The sequence below is a fragment of the Numida meleagris genome, chromosome 12 (assembly GCF_002078875.1).
Source record: "Numida meleagris isolate 19003 breed g44 Domestic line chromosome 12, NumMel1.0, whole genome shotgun sequence".
NCBI lineage: Eukaryota > Metazoa > Chordata > Aves > Galliformes > Numididae > Numida > Numida meleagris.
The window spans coordinates 14,626,514-14,648,200 of record NC_034420.1 but is presented as its reverse complement, the minus strand read 5'-3'; the positions used below and the strand labels follow the sequence as shown (position 1 = coordinate 14,648,200).

At 41.3% G+C, this 21,687-nt stretch overlaps 1 protein-coding gene across 4 annotated transcripts in view; it reads left to right on the top strand.

The window, feature by feature from the left end:
* Positions 2,648–21,687, top strand: part of SMAD5 (SMAD family member 5) — a 28,841-nt gene continuing 9,801 nt past the window's right edge. Inside the window, exons 1-3 of one of the 4 annotated variants that reach the window (XM_021410316.1) lie at positions 2,648–2,802; positions 19,764–20,375; positions 21,221–21,472. In XM_021410316.1, coding sequence (XP_021265991.1) covers positions 19,973–20,375; positions 21,221–21,472 — 655 coding nt within the window. In that variant the 5' untranslated portion in view covers positions 2,648–2,802; positions 19,764–19,972. Of the gene's footprint in view, positions 2,803–10,578; positions 10,809–11,066; positions 11,180–19,763; positions 20,376–21,220; positions 21,473–21,687 lie in introns of those variants that run through there. The other 3 variants (XM_021410315.1, XM_021410317.1, XM_021410318.1) reach the window with 3 other exon arrangements.

The following is a 21,687-nucleotide window of genomic DNA, read 5'->3' as shown; positions in this document are numbered from 1 at the left end:
AGCTTCTGTTTAAATTACCCTTAATGTGGAGTTCTTAATAATAGTTTCTTAATGTAGATTAGAGTAATTAATGCATTTTTGCATTGCACAGTATAAACTCATTACTGGCTTTTTGGAAGTTTTTCTCCTGAACATACTGAGAAAGCCAGAATGCCGAACACAAAATATTTCGCACTTGTTGGTTGGAAGAGTGCTATTCTTATTAATAGATGCATTTTTACGTGCAATTTATAAGCATGTAATAATATATTTACAGTGGTGGAGAGAGAAGTGGGGTATCACACAAGTAGAAAAAACACAGAGCAGAATGTGTGATAATTTAGACAAGGAGATATGACCCCAGTAAGATCTGAGCCACAGCAGCTCAGATGCGAGCTAATTGCAGCTCTCGGAAGTGCGTGTGAAGAACGTGAGCACGGCCCAGCTGAGTCGGACCGAAGCTCTGCCCAGCTCAGCATCCTGTCCAGCAGCCAGCAGCAGAGAATGCCCAGAGGAAGACTGTGAGTACCAGGCAAAAATTTCACAGAACCTAACAGCGTAGGGACTTCCTGTTCCAGAGGTTGGTGACCTTATATTTAGTGGCCTTTAATGGGTTTTTCTTTTGTGAATTTGAACACCTTATTACACTTTACGTGAAGAATGACCTTCTTTTGCATCTTAAAAGCCCACAGCTAAGTTTCCTCTCACCTCCTCCAGAACTGGAAGGCAGACAAAGCGTTCCTTTACCTTCCCTGCTCCTCTCGAGCTTTTTAAACATGTCTGTAACATCCTTTCTCAGTTGTTTCTTTTCCAGATGGAAAGACTAGTTAGGCATTCCCTGTATAGGACCCATCTGTTACTTCAGATGGCTCTTTTGGCCCACGTTGTTACCTCTGCCAGTTTTAGCGTTTCTTTTTGAGATGGAGAACCAGCACTCTGTCTGCAATCTGAGATGCAGGTGCACCAGGAACTCACAATGTCGTAATGATCATCTTCGCTTTGTTTGCCTTTCCTTTTCTAGTAATTCCTGCCATTCATTGCACTTCTTGGTAATCAAAAACGTGCTCAACACCTGCATCAAACTATTATAAAACCTTGTTCCTGACTAATAATAGGTTACAGCACATTATCTTGGATGCAATTTCAGTCCAATACGTGTAACCTTTTATGTTTTAACTATTTCTATTTAGACCAAATGTCATCTGCCTTTCGTTCCCAGGCAGAATTGTTAAGTCCTCTTGTAGTTCTCCAGTCTACATCTTTGTATTCCATGACAACTTCACTGTCCACAGATAACTTATTTCCTTCCAGCCTTACCCTTCCCAGGGAATAGGCTGAGCAGCACCAATGTGTGCCCGCTTGCCTGTGAAATTCCACTTATAATCAGATATTTTCTTCCTTTCCTTTGAGTAGTTTGGCCTTCTTGGGAGACCACTGCCTCATTTCCCCTGGCAGATTTTCTTCCCTGAGAAAGGTGTGAGACATTATCAAGGGTCTTTTAGAAATCCAAGGAGAATACATCAACAATGATATCTGCCTCACATGCTGACCGAATCCTTCAAAGAAATCCAAACTCTAGCTTTCCCATGCCAAGCCCTGCTCATCCTTCCCCACACCTTTCTCATGGGGGTCTGAGCCGTCCTGCCCGCTCTTGTCTCACATGCTGCACAATAACCCGAGCTCTGGCATGAGAACCCAACCCAAGGCGGGGTTCAGAACCCATTGGACAGGACTGAGATGATAATTTAGACACAACTCTAGTCATATTCATGAAGACCAATGGCTAATGATTAGACATAATGGCTAATAATTAGGCTTAATCATAAGTCTTAATAGTTTAACAATAAATGCTTTGATTCTGCAAGCACCTAATCACACAAATTTTATTTTCTGCGCTAAGGGTGTGCAGCTGTCAGACTTCCTATTAGCTGGACTTTGAAACCTCTACGAGTTCTGCTGTCAACACAACTGATCAGCTTTTACTGTGTTTAGCTCTGTAAATTCACAGCAAGAGCAATCTATTGCACTCCCATTTTTCAGTACTGCTCCTATTTTTGCCACCTTTAATACAAACATGCAAAGGGGTAAAATGCAAGTTTAGAAGGCCTGCTATGAAATTGTTCATATTTCATAACTGTATTTTTTACACGAATTGTGCCCTTACCGTAACCAGCCTGGCTCATTTTGAGACGTTTGTGTGCATGCCTGCATACAAGCAGGACTCAATCATCCTTATGGGTCCCTTCCAACTTGGGATATTCTGTAATTCTACTGCATACATTTAATATGTCCAGATCGCACGTATGTTATTCTTTTGTGCAGAGTGACCTAATGCAAGAGTCAGCACCCTGTGATGGATGGTGCTCCCATTCTGCACACCAGTAGGGCTACGTTAGATGAGTTATTCAGTGCTCCGGGCACCATTTACACCGGGGCAACGTGGTTTTGGTATGGATTGCACAAAAGACAGAGCACAGAACATGGCTGCGTGGCTGCACACCAACTGCATTATTCCAGGCTGAAAGCTGGGAGCAAAAATAGATCCGGAGTGCAGAATGTTGCTAAAGTGGGAATTTGAACTGCCTGCCCTGCGTGCACGCAGCCCGAGGCCGTTCCGCGGGGGTTCCGTGCCCTCCCGCGCCCGTTCCGCGCCATCCCGCACCGTTCCGCGGCGCTGCCGAGCCCCGGGCCCCGCGGGCAGCTCCGCCCCTCGCCCCGCAGTCTCCAGGATGAGAGAAACAGGGAGAGAAACAGCGGCCGCCTGGGAGGCAGCTAGTGCGAAAGTGAAGGGGCAGAACATGGAGCAGCACTAATGTTCTGAAGGTAAAGCCGCGTTCATTTGCTCTTTTCGTTTTCTTTTTTTTTTTTTTCTTCCTTCGAGCCTGCCTGCTGCTCGCTTCGCTGAGCTTTGGGGTAGGTTTCCAGCAGAGATGGCGTCACTTTATAAAAGTTCGCAGATTTTACTGAGTTGGGTTTTTTTGGTTTGTTTTCTTTTTCTTTCTTTCCTTTTCTTCTTCTTCTTTTTTTTTTTTTTTTTTTTAAGAGGGGCTGTCCTATTTGCAATGCAGCTGGGCGAGGTGGCCGAGTTCTAAATATAAGCCTGCGAAGACATGTCCCGAGATAGCAACGCCGATAGCAGAGGCTATTGTTAACTTTTGGGATTCCGATTAAATCCTGACAGGTTAAATATTTATTTAATGTGCACAGAGATGGGGAATTCTCGTTAACTACACTAATGGAGTCAAAACAGGGAGCAAGGTTTTTCTCCTACCCCTCTCCCAAACCTGCGTGGGGACTTCCCAGTCTAACTCAGGGTCTGTGTGCTGAAGCACGGGCTGCTGTGTGAACATTAAAGGACAAAACGTTTCAGCTTTGTTTTAGGAGTTATATTTCAGTTGGTTATGCAAACTGGAGCATTTATTTTTCCGTTTCTGCAGCTCAATCCAAACATAACATTCCAAAGGATAAAATCTGTTACAAAATAAAACCTACTTAGTGACAGCTGGAGTTATATTCACGGTCTAAAAATTATCTGAAAGCGCCTTGAGAATCCTAAATGTCATTCCCAAGATGTGGTGAATCGTAATTTGGGTTGTGAACTATTTTAGGGACAGTGCCTTAAATGGGCCCCATCTATGCAGCTGGAGCAAAAAGTTGATGAACTTTTCCTTTACAGTGTAAAACATGAAGGTGTTTTGATAATAACTGTAAGGCCAACTTATTTCACATTTGCAAAAACATAACATTGAAAATGTATTCTTCAAATGTTGATTTTCTTCCCCGTGCTTGCTTTCCAAATTTATGTCATAGGGCAGTGCTTGAAGAGTTGAAGAAGCCCCCTCAGAGATAAAACACGGGATGAAATATAACATTTGACTATTGTTATGAGAAATTATTTAGTGATATCCTCATCTTATGGGCTTCTCCCTCAAGTTTTAATTTCTGTTCTAGAAAACAATCCTGTTCCCTGCACTAAAAAAAAAAAAAGTAGAAATATCTTTATAGTGAACAGAAGCAAATAAGTTACAACATGCTGTCCAAAACTGTACCATACTATGTCCAAAAGCACTTTTGTTTTATGATAGACGTTATTCTACTTGTATATGTGGATCTTGATGCTGTAGAGGAAATTATTAAACCCAACTCTTTGGTCATGAGGGTGGAAAAAAAAAGTTGTGTCCCACAGTGTGCCACAACATTTAAATATGAGTTCTAAAGGCCTGGCGTGGCGTAACTTGAGGTTTTTTGTGGAAATGCACCCAGAATGGGAAAGTCAGGTCCTGTCAGCTGCTCCATGGGAAAGCTTTAGCGCTCTGTATTGCCATCACTAATTGGTGTTGTGAAATCCTCAGGTGATAAAGTACTGTTAGAAAGTTGTCTTATGAGTAATTAAGTTTAGGTCTGGCTGTTATAAAACGCAGTGTTCTCTTGACTGATCTAAGCCAAGAGTATCCGCATAATGACTGGAGAGGCTTTAGCTATAGGTATTGTTCAGGGATATATAGCAGGAGGCATTATCTTTACTATCATAGACATAATTATTGTAACAGATCCCTTCTATTTCAGGTTGCTCCTTTTCCCTTTCCTTTTATTTTATTAAAAGGACATGCTGTGCTTTTCTTCATTTTAAAATACCGATTTTAGTCATAAGGAAAAGTTGGGGGTGTTTTTTTTTTTTAATCTCTGAGAGTGTTTCTGTTTATAGTATTCAAGCTTCTTCATAGAGTGGGTGTAACCAGGAGAAGAATTTGGTCCATAATGCGAGCTAAATTTTCAGTGCTTCCACTATTTAGAGCTCTGCTGTGTTAAAAATAGCTTCCCTGTGGTTTTGGCCATGGAGCCACAAATACAAGTTTGCAGCGCAGAGTTATTGTGGATGTTGGTCCCAACTCTTACTACAAGAAATGGAATTCCAGCTTGTGACTGTGTCAACAGATGGCTGTGTTGAATGTGAGTTTGCATGTTCAGTCTCCTCACTGTCCCAAAGACAGAACTTGTCCCACGCAAATGCCGGTCACTTTCAGAAGGGAGCAAACTCAGAAGGCAGAGCTTGGCCTTGGGAGTAAAAAACCCTGGGAAAGACTGAGGCCATGCCCAGTTTTTCATGAGGCAGTAACTTGGAAGAATGTGCACAGAAGGCTCCAAGTGTGGCTGACAGTGTAGGATGTTAAAGAAGTGGTGGGAGGTGAGGAAATCTTGAAGAAAAAAAATAAAACGCAGTTTTCTTCATGGCTGACATTGAGCACAGCTGACATAGAAGAAAACTCAGTGATCATGGGATGGTGCATCTTCCCCGTTGTCTCCAGGTTGTTGCAGGTGGGGGCTATCTTTCCTCTGAATTCAGCAGTGAGGGTCAGACTCCATAAAGTGTTCTTTTATTGTGAGGTTATGTCCTGGAAATGGTTGAACATCGCAGGTTTAGAAGAATGGAAGTGAGAGTACTATGAACTATGTAATAGTACTATGTAATAGTACTATCTATTTAGTGTTGAAGCAATGATGAATGGAAGCTAGGAGACAGACTATAAAAGCAGCAACACTGGAAGAATATTCAAAGGAATTATACCATTTTAAATTCTTTTATTTATCATTTCTTCTGTGAGAGCAGTGTATAACGTCATGTTAATCAGCTGGGACATTTTTTCCATTCCTCCGGGAAGGTTTCCGCCTCCCATTCCAAGAAGCAGATTCAACTTAGCAGTACTTTGCCCTGACCAAATGCTATGCACAAGTTGCAGTGGAAGAGGGTTCATGCTTTGATAGGGACTTTGCTACAGGTCCCAGGGTTCTAAGGCAAAGGCTTCTCTCCATGATTACTTCTTAGGCATCTTACTCTTCCTACAGGGTCCTTTTGCCCTTCTTAGAACTTGACTTTTTTGTCAGATCTTTTGACATTTATAAGTTGGATGGCGTGTTCAGTTTTGAACCTTTAGCTGGCTCTCAGATCTGTCATCTCTAATACCATCTCTAAGATATTCACATTTTTATTCTGTAGAGTGTGACAAGACAATGTTGATTTGAACTGACAAAACCTTTACACGTTGTCTTTGTTTCAAACATCTTAGAGATGAAACAGTACTCAGTTACCTGTTTGATCTCATTTATCCTTTCAGTCTAGTAAGAAGAGTTGGCAGCTTTAAACTTGCTTGGAAGCGTATCTTTGGCTTACCTTCCCTCCCTGATCTACAATTCCATGTTAATGTCTCGTATCTATAGCTTCAGGAAACAAGAGTAATCCTTCTTTCTCCTTCCCTGTATTGCTGTGTGAGTCGAGTAATGTAAGATTTCCAGAAGTGTGGCTGTAACAATAACAGGGAACTGAATGGCCGTGAGCCAGCTAACGTAACTTCGCAGCAGCCCGCATCACCAAAGGCTTAAACACTTCTAATAAGTAAACACTTCTAATATATTTCATCCAGACACTAAGCATTTTTTTTTTCAATTAGATTTAACTTTCTTATATGCGTGATGTGATGCACACAACATTTGTATTGCTTTCTTGTTGTGAGGCAGCCACTTACCATCACTGCGCTGGCGCTCAGCATGCTATACATCGTGAGGTTATTTAAGAGGACCAAATGGCCAGAGTGAATGCTGCCTTCCTTTCCACTGGCTGAACTCTGCTCAAACATAACACTCTTTTTCTGCCTCAAAAATATACGTAAAGGTATGTATAGTATGTCAGCCCCTCCTTAGCCTTTCCCACCCTGAAAATTTTCGAATAGGGATGGCATGTTCCTCTCTTCACTGCCAAAAAAAAAAAAAAAAAATTCCTTTCATGGCATTTTCCCCTCCCCCCCATTTCTTTCCAGCTGACAGCTGTGAGAGTGTAACTTCCAGGAGCTATCCTATCCAATTCCTCTGATTCTGTTTTTGAGTTGGATTTGGCTTAAATATGCAAGTCATCTTTCACAGTACAGCATTTTTTAAACTTAGTTATGAAGTGCCTTTGCCAATGCCAATGTTTAGTGTGGGGAGAGACACGGCAACTTTGTTTGTTTGTTTTTAATGTATGTGTTTAAAAAAATAATTCCCCCCTCCCATCAATTTAGAAAGTTGTCAGAGAATGAAGTTGAATAATGCAGTCATCTCAGAAGTCACAGGAAGGCCGAAGTTTCATAATAAAGCTACGTTTTTTTTCAAGATTATTTCCTTATAATTCAATCTATTTAATTTTCAAACTATTTCAAACCAAACAAAAAATCCTATTAACAAATGGAGTCATATTCAAATGTATTGTATTCAAAATGTAGTGAGAAAATCAAAATAATGTAATTTAAGATACCTGTTGAACTTCATGGTTGCTTTTCAACCATGCAAGGCCTGATACAAAGTGGTGGCAATTTTTCAGTTGATTAGTTTGTACTTTGATCACACTGTAAGGTTATAGCTAGCTCCAACATAAACATGTACCGCAGCTCAGGTTTTATGAGAAGACAGTTTTCTGTCTTCACTGCCATTAGGCTGTGTGCAAAGGAATGTGAGACAGGTAGTTGTACTTTAGTTGGTTTTACAAGGCCAGAGGAAATGTATGAAGATGTGTGCAGTTGTCTCTGCGGAATCTGAACACACAATTATAATTAAATTGTTGAGGCAATAAGAAGGTTAGCTAGTTATTTTTTCCTTAGATGATCAGAGTTGCATGTCTTTATTTTAAAAATTCCAGGTTTTTCAGTGCTAAAAGAGGATTGATGGATTTGTGAGTTATGAAATTCACAAATTTCCCGAATTCATGAAATCACGTGATTTCTGGGAACTATACTTAGGATGCCTTGAGCCTACTTGCTGCAAGCCTTTTACTGAACTTTATGTTACTTGCGTACACTTACTGACGTATGGCACTAGAGATTTAAGTGACGAAAACCATGTATATAGTAGATGGAGGTGTAAGTGGTGTTAATTTTATTGTCACCTTAAGGATGTACAGTCTTGGATCATTAGATGGCAAATGTAATTTACTTTATCCTTTACACTGCCCTATTGACTAAAAGGAGGTAATTTGTCCTTTGCAGTTAGTCCTTGGTTATTCAACATTAGACAAAGTAATCTGTGACAAAATGACGGAAAAGAGGAAAGCTGTTTTGCAGCTGGTAGATTATACAGACAGTTTTGGACTAGGATAATAATGAATATATTGTGCTTAAGAACCAAGTGCTTTCTGAGGAGTGGTGTGTTGCAAGTGGACATGCCTAACTTGCCAGTAGTTTTAAACTGAGAACTTTGCATAACTTAGTTTTAGAAAATTCAGTTTTCTCTGTCCTCTCCCATATGCTCGCATGCACACCTGCAGTGCTCCTCATCATTAGAATTCTAGTACTTCTGCAGGAGGAAGCACATCAGACCTCTGCCTTGTAGCCTTGCTTGACAACATACAACTGTTTTGTAACTTCTTTTAATAAGAGAACATTTTGTTTTGTAGAGACAAGATGGCTGGCACATGAACAACACCTAAAATGCCTGCTGCCAATTTGTTGTTTGTTACTTGGTTTATTAATTAAGTTACACAAAAGATTTGGAAAAAGACCAACAGTTGTTTTTTGTTTCTTTTTTGTCCCATATTTTGGACTGCCTAGCCAAAGGAAACAATTGCTGGTGCAGAGATACATAGGAGTCCCCAAAGGAGGGTAGCTCTGTTCTTTCGCTAAATTAGACTGAAGCCATACACCTTCACTGTTGTCATAAACTTTAGTAGAGATATCCTGTTGGTCTATTCACTGACCTCTGTATAGATCTGATCAGAGTACACCAGTGCTAAAAACTTCTGTTTGCATAAAAAATAATCAAAAGCCACATGGTTTTGAGCCAGAAAATAATTTCCTAAAAGTGAAAACATGTTTGAAATTGAAACTTCAGTTTGGCTCACTGGATATTTTTCCCATTTCTACAACCTTTACCTTGCTTTTTCTTGTTTTTAGTTTTTTTTTTTAAGTTACACAGATAAAGCATAGGGTTTCATGTGGTTTCTTGTTGGCTTAATTATGTAACATATAAAATATAATGTATAGATACAATCATTTTTCTTTGCATTTTTTCCAAAAAAATTTTTTCATACCAAGATTCTGTTGGCATGCCAGATGCAATGGATACAACGGATTTTTAATGGCTGGAAGTTGGTGTAGTTACATGTCCTGCAAGAGATAAAAATCTGTACAGAAATGATGGTTTGGCCTAGTATATACTTCCTACAGGATATTTTTGCCAGAGGAAGTAACTTTTCTCTAGAAATTTCTGTAGTGGATCAGGCTGGGATTCAGCTGAGCTCAGCAGAGTGTCTGAAAAGTCCTCCGGTCAGCCTCCTTTAAGGCACCTTTGGGTTATGAACTAGTTCGCAGTCTTCCTGTAGAAAGTTTCCTCTTAAAATCATTCTGTGGGCTAAAGTGTGAAATACTTTGCCCTATTTGTGCATCTTCTTTTTACCCATGCAAAGATAAGCTTCTCGGTGCCATCAGGGTGGGCCTTGGCAGCACATTGCAGTGAGCAGTTCTACCTGCAATGCTGAATGTGTTAGGTTTTCCATGCAAGCCTCTGAAACATCCCTGCCAGTCTGTCCTTATGATGAGAGGCTTTTGCATGGAAAATTTGTTTTTATTATTGATTTCGATGGAAGTATGCACATTCTTCAGATCTAGCTGGAATCTAGGCATTTGGAGTTCCTAACTTCTGCAGTCTGTTGAGGGAAATGTCAAAAACTGAAAGGCTCAAGTCATGGTGTGAAACCTGAGACCCTTGTATCCATCGATTTACGTGGTTAAAAATGGCACGAAATGAACAATTAGCTGGCAGTGTGCTTGGTCAAGGTCAGGCATTGTTGCGGCTTGCAGGAGGTGTTGGCCAAGCACCTCTGTGCTGTGAGATGCTCTGCTGTTCAGCAAGGAGCTGGGAGGAAACAGCAGTCATTTCCACAGCACGCAACGGCGGCTGTGAGATAAGTTGGGATTTGTCCCATTCAGTACCAAAATCCTTCTGCATATAGACCTTTGTGGAGCCATTCCTAACACTACTAACAGGTTTTCGTGGATCTTTAAACGTTTTTGGTTACGATGAGCTTGTAACCTAAGGATCTGTAAGGACCTTAGTTGTACCTCAGCGCTGCACATAAAACCCAGGGCCACAGAACACACCCCCCAGTGCTCAGGCCAAGGCCAGTGTCAGGCTCTGGGAGGCAGACAGGGCTGGCTCAAAGCTCGCAGTGTGCCAGACTACTGGGAGCCATGCAGGCCGGGTACACGTAGCCTTGGCCGGTTCACGGCCCTCGGTAGGCCTCAGCATTGCATTCTTCTCCAGGCAGCTCGCGAGGGGCAGCTTGGAGCAGGAGGAAAACTTTTCATGCCTCCATCTCGACGTAAATTACGCTTGGGACAACAAAACGTGAACATCTCGTTGTATTTATTTTTTGTTGTTGTTGTTTTTATTTTATTTAGTGGCTACGGGGAACGACTCCCAGCGGGCCCTTCCGCCTTTCTCCCCTCAACGCTCCCGCCCGGGCCCTTCCCGCCGCGTCCGCTTCCTCCCGGCCGCCGCGCGGGGCGGCAGCGCGCATGCGCCGCACTCCTCATCCCGCCCGCGCCGTCCCCCCGCCCGGGTTCCCCCCGCCCTTCGCGCACATCCGGGTCCCGGCGCTGGCCCCGCCGGCGCCGCCGCGCCGCTGTCCCCTTCGCGGGCGCCGCATAAAGTTTTGTTGAGAGCGGGCGGCCGAGGCCCAGCCGCCGCCTCCAGCTTTAACGGACGGAGGCCGGGAGGCCGCCTCGTTCCGCGCCGGGTGGGTCGGGGCGCCCTGAGGGCAGCCCGGGGGGAGCGGCGGCGGCGGCGGCGGCGCGGCCGGGCTTGTGGTGAGGCGGGGGAAAAGCCGCGGGCCCGCTCGGAAACTTTCTTCCTCTTTCCGTTCCCTCCGGCGGGCGGTGGGGGCCCTGCCGGGCGCACGGGGTCGCTGAGGGGATCGCGCAGGGCGCTGGCAGCGGGGGGCGGCCGGGCCGGAGCGGGCGGGGAGAGGGGGCAGCTCCGCTCCGTGCCCGCTGCAGCGCTCCGTGCGCGTAACTGGAGAAGCGCGCTGTTGCAATGCTAATGAGAGGTTGGGCTTTTTTTTTTTTTTCTTTTTTTTTTTCCCCTTTTTTTAAATCTGAGGAACTCTGCTTTTAAATGGTTTTGAGGACCGGACAAGCGAAAGCGTGGAGTGATAAATCCCCGTGCTCCAAACACTTCGGTAAAGAGGCGCTTTCTTGCAGGCACTGTTCTTGCAGCACACTTGTCCACCTCGGCGTTCGGCCTGTACTGACAGCTGCTTGGCAACAGATGGATGGAGAGGGGCAAGTTTTGTTTTCTGGGGAATGTAAAGTTAATAGGAGGAAATATGGTCTTGTGGTTAAAGCACAAGACTGGGAATCAAGTGATCAGTGTCCTCTTGTACTTAATGGAGTTTCTGATAAGAGTTTAAGCGAATTCAGTGAGCGTGTTCCTCAGGAAAATGAGAAGAACGGATTGTCCAGGGACTCAGTGATAGTTGTTGAATCTCTTGGTGGAATCTGTGGGTTCATTGATAGTATTCAGTGAATGATGGGAGCTCTCTGCTGTAACAAAACGTCTGAGGAATAACTGTCAAGATGTGCGTTAGGCTGGAAGTGTTGTGTTGGGAAATAAGACTGTCAGCACGTGACGGCTTTAGATGAAATCTCTTGCTGGTTTTCATTCCTTCGTTAATTCCAGGTAATTTATCTGCCGTACGTGGCTTTAAAATCCTGAAGGCTGAAACTGGTATTGTGCACTGCACTTCTCGATTGTGGGAGTTTGGCACAGAGAATCCTTCCAATACTCTGAGGAAGTAGGGAATCTGATTGAAGAGAAAGGGTAGAATGGTACAGACGATTCACAGTCACGTGCCCATGCTCTTCAAAAGCTGCAATACTTCATGAAGTTGGCAGCTGTTGGTACTGGAAGTTAATAGAAGAAGCAAATAACTTAATTGAAGATGTTTCATAATTAGGGTGTTGTAACTTTTGAGTGCTCTGTCTTTGTAGGGTGTTGCTGAATTTAATGTCTTAATCCCTGCTGTTTGATAGGGGTTTACTCTTACATCTGATACTTAAATTTTGTTCCCTTGGCCTTGAAATTGCTGCTAAGTCCTTAGTGGCACTTATTTTTGAAAACAAAATTGCAGCAAACCTGTTCTTGCTGGGGTTCACATCCCCAAACCTTTATTTTTTCTTTAAAATATGGAGAAAATGCACTCGAGGGAGGAATTTTATTTATTTTTTTTTCCAAGAGAGAATTTCCTAGTGGAAGCCCAGGAAGTGCACAAGATGGGCAGTCGTGGTAGGAGTGACAAATAGAAAAAGAGGATGAGTGGCTTCTTTTGCATTTCTCTCTCTTGATCACAAAAGGTCACAGCAAAAGGGTGTGCAGCGACGATGCTGCACGCAGCTGCAGTGGGTGCTTTTTGTTGGAGGTTCAGAGTTTTAACCTGGGATGAACCTGAAGGAATTGTAGCTTTGGGCCCTCCGCTTCTTGGTTCTTGTTATGAAGTCAAATTCTTCATCTCGCAGCTTGAGTAGATAATCTCTTTTGCAAAGTTTTCAGGATGGTACAACATTATCTGAGCTGGAAGAAATTCCATCTCTCAAGATAGCGTGCTGCTAATGCACTACTAAGTGTAGTTTATATTTCTGCAGTTTGTCTAATGGCCTTTGAAAATTATGCTGTAATCTGTAACATTCCGGAGGACGCTTTTAATTTCAGTAGGATGTTCTGTGTATTCTGTTTATGGCTCTCTAGAGAAAACTCTTAAAAATCCTTTGTTGCCTTTGGCTAAACTACGTACCTGCAGCCATGCTGCTGTGGCAATTCTGTATTCCTTACTTTGCTACCAGTTAAATGCTTCACGTTGATTAAAACACATTTCTTTTAACGTCTCTGCTAGCTTTGTTAAAATCAGTTTGAATGTGTTAGTTTTTTTTTATTTAAAAGGTCTTGAGATAATTTTTTATAGTGGCAGGTTTGTTTCGTTGAAGTAAGGAGAGCAGCAGCTCACGCTCAGAATTAAAAGATGTTTGTTCTTACGTTAGCTGAGAACACTTGAGGTGTTTCATGGCTAACGCCGATAAACAACTCATTGCAAACAAGTAGAACTGTAGCTCAGGACTTTTGCAGTTATCATTGGTCACAGTGCGAGCTCTCCTGCGCTGCTTTCTGGGAGCCTATTCAGCGGTGCTCCTGCGACCACGTCGAAAAGTTTGGCTGGCACTTCAGTGTGCTTGACCAGCGTGGGTTGGCAAGGTGCAGGACGCCGTCTGCCAAGTCTGTATCCCTGCTGACCTACCACCAAGGTTGCGCCTGCCAGGACTGTCATCCTTGACAGAGGATCTTTGTCAGAATTGCTGCTACTGATCCACCAACTATGAGGTAGTGTCTCTGAATTCTGGGTCAGTGGATGTCACAAACGGACAAATTTAGAATACTTGGCCATTCATTCATTCTGTGCGAGGGGGAAAAAGGCTTGCTGAATTACTATTGTCAGTGTTCCCTCCGAATCCTGTAGCTTTTGTAAACTTGTCACAGTCTTAATGCAATTCAGTTGGAATGGAAGCGTATACGCACACATGTACAACTTTATTTTTTCCCCTCGTTTAAAGCTTTATGAAAGTCTGTAGTCCCTGCTTTCAGCTTGCACTTTTGGTTGACAATTCGCATTTTTGGTGGCAGCCTTTGGGATTTTGTTCTTTAGTGAAGGTCTTTATATGAACAGCTGAAGTTTTGTAAGGCTTTGTCCAGCATGTTAATTTCTTCGTGTATTTTAGGGCTTTTGGAAAGTCTAAGTGAGTCCAATTTTTCCCACTTTTCTTTTCCAGGTGGATTATTGAGTCCATTTTAAAAGCTGTTTGCTTGGCCTTGTCTACCAATAGAGGCATACAGTTTTGTTTTCACATTTAGTGAAATTTAGTCACGTCCTTGTATGTGAATTTAATTAAGCAAGGAATGCCAACTTGTAGTTATCTGCTGTGGTTAGAGTGGATCCTGAGTAACCTTAAAAATAAGAGGCAGTGTGAGGGCTGACTTTCAGAAGTGCTTCCTATGGTTCATGATCACATTTTTCAGCATAACACCTATGTTGGAAAATGCCCATTAGCTGTAACAGGAGCGTGAGAGAACGCACGTTCCTGGTGAAATACTTGGAAGAGAGATTTTGCTTCTCAGATTGAATTTGTAGCTTTTGAGAACTGCAAAGTTGTGTAAGAGCAGTTTCAGACACCAGGCCCATGTGAGCATTTGATTTTTCTGTTGTAAATGGATGCGTTAAGAAATAAATACTAACTTTTTTCAGGCTTGGGAAGGCTTGTTTCTTTCCCTCTGACCCCACCCCTATGTATCAGTGTTCAGCTATTTTTGTCGTGGTGCAAAATGAGTGTAAAACTTTCTGTTCTTTGGTCACATTTTCTCCTGCAGTTTCCTTGGCATCAGTTGGAAATAGAGGTACTGTTGAAATGCAGTGCAGTTCTAGTGAGCTCTTTCTGGCTGGACCTCTTTTGTGATGCAGATCATTATCACTTGTTCTATTTTTTATTTTTTTGCTGTGAGTTATAAGAAGTCTCTAAGAAAAACCAAAATCATTGCTCTTTGTTAACTGAGCTGTCCGGCTTCTGTGATATCAGTTCTGCCACGTACAGTGCATTACTTGCATCTTGGGCTTGGCCTCACAATTCTTGTTTCTTTAAAGAGTGCTAGTTAAATACTTCTCAGCTGACAAGAGTTACATGCTTCATTTTTTTTTAAGCTGTGCTAGATGATGTACAGATGTGGATATGAAAAGAACAAGTCCTGTGTGAGAAAGCCATGTCTGAAGTTGTTAATGCATTTTTTGTTTGGAGAGCCAGTCACAGTTAATAAAAGTTTTGAAGATACCAGACAATTCTTTTCTGTTCTTGTTTACATGTATTATTAGTTAGAATATATTGCCTTACAAGGCATGTTTAAAGCAAAGAAATCTGGTGCTAGTATAAAAGCAGCAATGTTTCAGTCATCTAGATGTCCCTTTAGATATCCAAGTCCAGTTCTGGTGGAAATACCACAAGTTCCCTATTGGTATCCTGCATAAAATCTCTTTTCATCTTTTACTTACCCCAGGGGAAGGAGGGGAGATGAATTAAACAACTCGTTGATAATATTCTTAATGAGTAAGATGTCACATAGGATAATTAAAGGAAAATATTTTATGTTCCAAAGCTGTGGTGATGGTTGGGAATTATTGCCCAAGTTCTTAAGTGTGACCTGAGGATTCATTTGAACCTTAATATGCAGGGAAAAATTGTGGAGCTAACATTTATTCTGTGCTTGTCCTCAAGAAAAGACTAATTAATGGCATTGCATTGAAAAGGACAAAAAGGATCTGACTGAAACTAGATGAGATGTATGAGATTGTACTTTCAGTTAGTTTTAAATTCGTACTGATTGCTGAATATATTGTAACAAGCTGTGATACACTGTAATTGAGGTTTTTTGAGCTTCCTATATGAGCGTGCGGAGTGTTAATGTGTGTATGGAGTTAAAATAGTGAAACATCAAATTTGAAGGGGTAATTAGGTTAGGCACAGGAACTGGCTGCAGAACACTTCTAACTGGCAAGTCTGAAGCAATGCTAATAAACTACCAATTGTGGGGCTAGTTAGAAGGGCTGGTTTGTTTATGTAATGCAATTGAGTCTCAAAGCAGTTTCTAATCATGAGCAGTGAAGTGCAGGTTTCAGATTGAGTATGATGCTACAGGAAGCTTTCTTAATTTGCAAACAAGTAAATTAGGCAGGAAAAGAATAATGTTTGTGCATTTGAAATGGACGCTTAGTGTTGGCAGTAGGAAAGGAGGATAATGTAGTTGTTAGCCAATTTATGTTTCTTATAGGGTGATGGACTACTTGATTAATAGTACTTAAAATTTAGATCTTGCAGGTGGGAAATTCTGAGGTTGGAATTGATGGCAGTAGTCTAAGAGATGCTCAGAAGAAGTACCAGTATTTGTGAGTTGTGCTGTTAACTAGCTTTGTAGTTAATTAGTTTGATGAGGTATTAAGAAGGGATTCACACAGCTAGCTTCCTTCTATTTGCTATACTCTTTAGTAGGAAATCTAAAAGTGTAAAGCCTGCACTAAAGTCTTACTTGAATGCAGCCCTTGCTTCCTTTTGTTTTCATGCATTAAAAGCTCCTTCATGTCGTCTCATGCAATGCATTACTCTGCAACATGTTTTTCAGCCAAAATCCTCTTGTAGCTTGGTTGATGATATGTTATTCAGTAGAAGAAGGTAATGTGTACTAGACCTTCTGCCTCTCCAGGAAATTTAAGAAAGCTTTTCTTTTTCCCCTGAGAAAGTTATTGCCTGCTGATTCTAGAGGTGCAACAGTGTGAGCAATTTATGTGATGCTATGAATGGAAATGCCACTCTTTAAAGCCTGTTTTTCTGCTCTTGTGTCTTACTGTGTTGTGCTGCAATCACAGCTGGTAACGCATATGTCTAAAACTTTGGAAGAAATTGGTTGTAAGTGTAGATGATCTGGTGAAGCTGTTCCTAGTAGAAGTCATGGTTGTATAGAAACCTGTCATTCATTAGGTGCTGAGATTACATCAGATGCAAGTAAATGTTCTAAATGTGCTTTATGCACGTCGTGTAGAAATTCTAAAACCCCTGAAGAGTTGTAGCTACTACTTGAAAATATTTGATTCCTGTACATAAATGCCCAAACCCATGCTTTGTGACCTTAAATGGCTCCAAAGAAGGAAAGACTTTAAGTCTACAACTAACTTATGAATATTTTTAATGCTTTTTTGGTATTTTTTTAACGAAAAAGCTGTAACCCTTCAGTGTTTCTTATTCCAAAATGAACTGTTCAGAGGCCTGTAATGAGATGGGTTCGGTGTCCCTTATGCTTCTGGAAGCCTGTCAGTAGTTTGTTGCTGGGTTTCTTTTTCCCCATGCTGCTCTTGAGCAGGTAAAAATGTTCTTCAGCAGAAGAGTCTGGAAAGCTGCATGGGTGGCCAGAATGGGTTTACTGAAACCAGTAGTATCATTTACAGCTTCAGCAGTGTGATTTTTTTTTTTCAGTGGTTGTATGCGGAATCTTTCTTTGGTGAGGTTGAAAGATTTGACCAAATCTGTTGCAGTGCTTCGGGAATACTTGTTCTGCTAAGTTTTGCTTTTGGTGATCGGGATTCTGACTGATGTAAAGTTTTGAGAGCAGATTTTTTTTTCTGTAATTATTGTTTATAGAGACAAAGTCATTTATCAAAATTCTCCTGACTCTCTCTCTACAAATACCAGTTGCTGTAGAGAATTGCTTTAGTAGAGCTGTGCCAGCTTTCCTTGCTTCCAGTTAGCTTGTTTATTCAGAGAGTATACTTGTGCGTAAATGATGTTGAAATGATATGCAACCAGTAAAATTTCATTCCTTGTTACTGCATGTGCTATTATGCTTGAAATACTAAAATGAAGAAAAATACACGTGATCGTGGAACACGGGGCAGTTGTGATGGAATAGATGAGTTGCCAGAGCTAAGAGGCGTTTATCGAAATCTCTTTGGAGCTTAACTTAACTGCAGGATTTTCTAGTTCGTGTTCTGCCTCCACGCTTACAATTCTTTGAAAGCATAGTTGAAAAACAGGAGTTCTTAATTGTCATCTCGTTGGCCTAAGATTCTAGGTGGGTTCATTTCCTTTGCAGGGGCGTGAGCAGCTTCTGAAATCTTACAGCTATTGAATGTACCCAAGGCTTGGAAGTAAGTTAATTGTGACTATAAACAGCTTTTACTTTTTAGAACACTAAACTTTTATCTGCAGTAAAAGAATAAATTTAGTCTGGTTTTGGCCAAGTTTATCTCCCTTTATGTATTTCCTGTTGCTTTGAAGGGTGAAAAGTTCTCATCTGCAGCTGTCCCAGGGAACTAAACTTACGCTGGAGATTTGCCATGTCCTTATTTCTTCAGAAAGTCGGTGAAACATAATTGCTTTCTTCTTTCATTTTTGCAGTACCCTCTTCTAAGGACCTGGTGAGACAGTGGGAGGCATCAGACTTTTGAATTTCTCTTCGTTTTGATTTTGTTTGTTTTTATCTTCCATTTATTTCCGTATTATTGAAAAACTGAAGAATTGAAAGAGTACCAGTGGGGTTAAGCTATGAGTGAAATAAGTAACTTATTTTTTTCCTGGGAAAGTTGGGTATAAGATTTTAAACTTGTACTCTTCATCACAGCTGAGGATCCTTAGGTTTCTTCCCCTGTTTCCTCACTTTCTACAGTAGAAAATGTGGAATGGCTGCATGTGGGATGGTAGAAATGCTTTGTCTAGGCGTCTTTGCTGCATCTTTTGTTGGTGATGCTTACTGCGTAGTTTGGTGTAGGCTTGAGCTCTTGTCATAGCAGTGCAATACCAAAGTCCAGTAAGTGGCTAGGCTTATTGAAAGCCATTTTGTTCTCCTTAATTTTGTTAAGGTACCCATCCATGTCTTTTAAGTGTGTTTTTAATCATCTAAATGCATGGGAAAGCCTTGTCAGAAACTTAATCAAAGGTGGGAAAAGATCACCTTGATTGAATGTAGGAATCTAAGGGAACCAGAGTAAAGGTTCTTAGATCTTCATGTTACCCCTTTTTCACTTGTGTGCACGTTTGGTGTTTCAGGGTACATTAGGTGTTTTAATTCACCGCAGTTTATCAAAAGTTGAGAGACAATGTTGTTTAGCAGTCTCTGTAGCAAGAAAGGAAGCATCTTTTGTTATTGACATCCTTTCTCTTAGCTCTGCTCTTGCTTTTTGCCAGCTGCTCATTGTCTGTACTTGCTTATTTAGTATTCGCAAGAGATTTTACAAGTTCTTATCAGTTCTTTGCCACAGGACATCATTTCCTCTTGTCATCGTTACTCCTTAATTTGGGAGGGGGGATGGTGTGTGAAGGCTTTACAGGAGAGCTGGTGAGTGGCAAAAACACCATTCATGAGTCTGCTTGGGGTGCACAGCTTTGTTTTGTTCCTTCTCTCCTTTCTAAGGCAATTCATAGCAAAGGTCACATTTCTAGTGCTTGCTCTGCCATGCCCCCCCTGCTCTTTTCTGGGGAAAGGAAAACAATTTTATTTTTTTAATTTTTTTTTTGCCAAAGGCTAAAAATATCCAGTGCTTCAAATATTCTTCTTAGAAGATATAAGGAAGTGCAGCATAAAAATAGCCATAGCTGAAAAGATTGGCCACATTTCTGAATGGCTCATAAGGGATTCATCTGGGGGGTTTTATGCTCTTTAAAAATGATGGAGTACGTAATTTGAGCTCAAGTATTTGAGCTTGAGTATTTTCTCCTTTTCAGAAATAAAGATCTATTTGTGAGGCTGATTACTTCTCTGGAGTAATGTCTGTGGAACCTACTGCTTCCACCATGGCTTCTGCTTGTTTCTGATAGCAGCTTTATGTCTCCTGGTGAAGCACTGTGGCAGGGATATAATACAAGTCTTAAAGCATATTTCCCAAGTTTGTTTTCAGCTCCTTCCGGAGTTTCCTTCTGAAGAAATGTTTGGACAGTAATGTTGACAGAAAGCATGCTGTCCCTTTGATCCTCTACATGTCTCTTTTCTCACCTATTAGAGAAGAAGCAACGGGGAACTCTGGTAGTGTGTTCCTATATTCAGCTTTAGGCAGAGATTCTAGTAGGTTAGGGGTTTTGCTGCAATGACTGGGGTTGAACCGAGCATTCTTTAAATACCATTTTTTTTTTGTTCTACCTTATTATTGACCCGTTTACTAATTGCTTGTTTACTCATCTTCTTGATAGAGCTGAATTGGAAGAACTGATTGTTATTTTTGAAGTGAAGACTTCACCACTGACGTCTATGTGTTTATTTGTCAGCGTCCAAGAAATAATACAGCTCATCAGTGGCAATAACTGCTTTTGATACACACTGACATTTATTTGAAAGCAAGAATAACAACAAAAAAAAAAAACAGGCAAAACCCAGCAAATCTTTTGAAGACTTGTGTCAAATGACGTCAATGGCCAGTTTGTTCTCCTTTACTAGCCCAGCTGTAAAGCGTCTGTTGGGCTGGAAACAAGGAGATGAAGAGGAAAAATGGGCAGAAAAAGCTGTTGATGCTTTGGTAAAAAAGCTGAAAAAGAAGAAAGGTGCTATGGAAGAACTGGAGAAAGCCTTGAGCAGTCCAGGACAGCCCAGCAAGTGTGTTACGATCCCCCGTTCTTTAGATGGACGACTTCAGGTTTCTCACAGAAAAGGCCTTCCTCATGTAATTTACTGTCGTGTCTGGCGTTGGCCTGATCTACAAAGCCATCATGAGCTGAAGCCATTGGATATTTGTGAATTCCCTTTTGGATCTAAACAGAAGGAAGTCTGCATCAATCCTTACCACTATAAGAGGGTGGAGAGCCCAGGTATGTTTGAGCATGGCTATCTAAAAACTAAATTTAAATCTCTAGGAGTCGCGTTTTCTTTGCATCAGTACTATACAATTAACCAAACTCGGTGTATGAGGAGGTTTGGAAGAATAATATGTCCGAAAGTGAATTTTTTTCTTTTGAGGTTTTGGTGAGATGTTATCCATTCTGTACCAGCTGTTTTTCCTTATGGTAAAACATGGCTTTCCCACAGATCTCTAAAGACTGCTACCTGTAAAGTTAGTGGCAAAGTCCTCATTTGTAAGAAGGAAGGAAGGCAGTAATCAAAAGACTCTGCATCTTTGCTGCAACTGACTGTTGTCTGCAAGTGCTCTAGCTCAGCACTTGAATTCCAGACTTCAGTACTCCTGAATTTGAAAGCTAAAATCCCAATTTAGCAATATGTGTGCATTGGATTATATTTTTGTCTTCGATGAAAAGGTCTAGATGTAGCTATGTAGTTTGACTAGTAATAGTGACTGAATTTCCATCTGTACTGATTTTGTAATACACAGAGCAGATTTTACTTCTAAATCAGTAGTTTGTTGTGCACTGCATGTGAACTGCTTTTTTTTTTTTAATTTAAGAAAAAGAATTGCTTGAAATATAAGTATTTCTGCTCTGGGTTTTTGCAAGACTAAAATGTTAGTCCTTCATAAAGTGTAGCTTAAAAAGTAAAGGAGAGAGAGGGGTTTATAAATCACAACAGATGAATCCTTTCCTCTGTGCACACTGGTATTGAAATTTTCATGATGAGCAAAATTGTGCTTTGTTTATATCCTTTTCCTTCTAACTAAGTTTTTAAGCTTATCTGTTCTTGTGTTTTTTGTTTGTTTTTCCAGTTCTACCTCCAGTGTTAGTGCCTAGACATAGTGAATTCAATCCACAGCACAGTCTACTAGTTCAGTTCAGGAACCTAAGCCACAATGAACCACATATGCCACATAATGCGACATTTCCAGATTCTTTCCAGCAACCCAACAGCACTCCATTTTCCATTTCACCAAACAGTCCCTATCCGCCCTCTCCAGCCAGCAGCACTTACCCAAGCTCCCCAGCTAGCTCTGGACCATCTAGTCCATTTCAGCTACCTGGTAAGTACAGCCTAAATGTGAACTTCATTGAGAGATTTTATTGCAGTACTAAGCTGTTGTGATACTTTGCTTTGTTTGCATTTTAAGGAGTTTTCATCCTAGTTTTGTTGGTCAGAGTTAATTGTAATTGTTTTATCTTTCCAAATGTTCTTTGTCATGTGTGCTGTAGTAGTAAGTTACTTTGCACAGCTTCCATGTAGGATAATTGATGCATG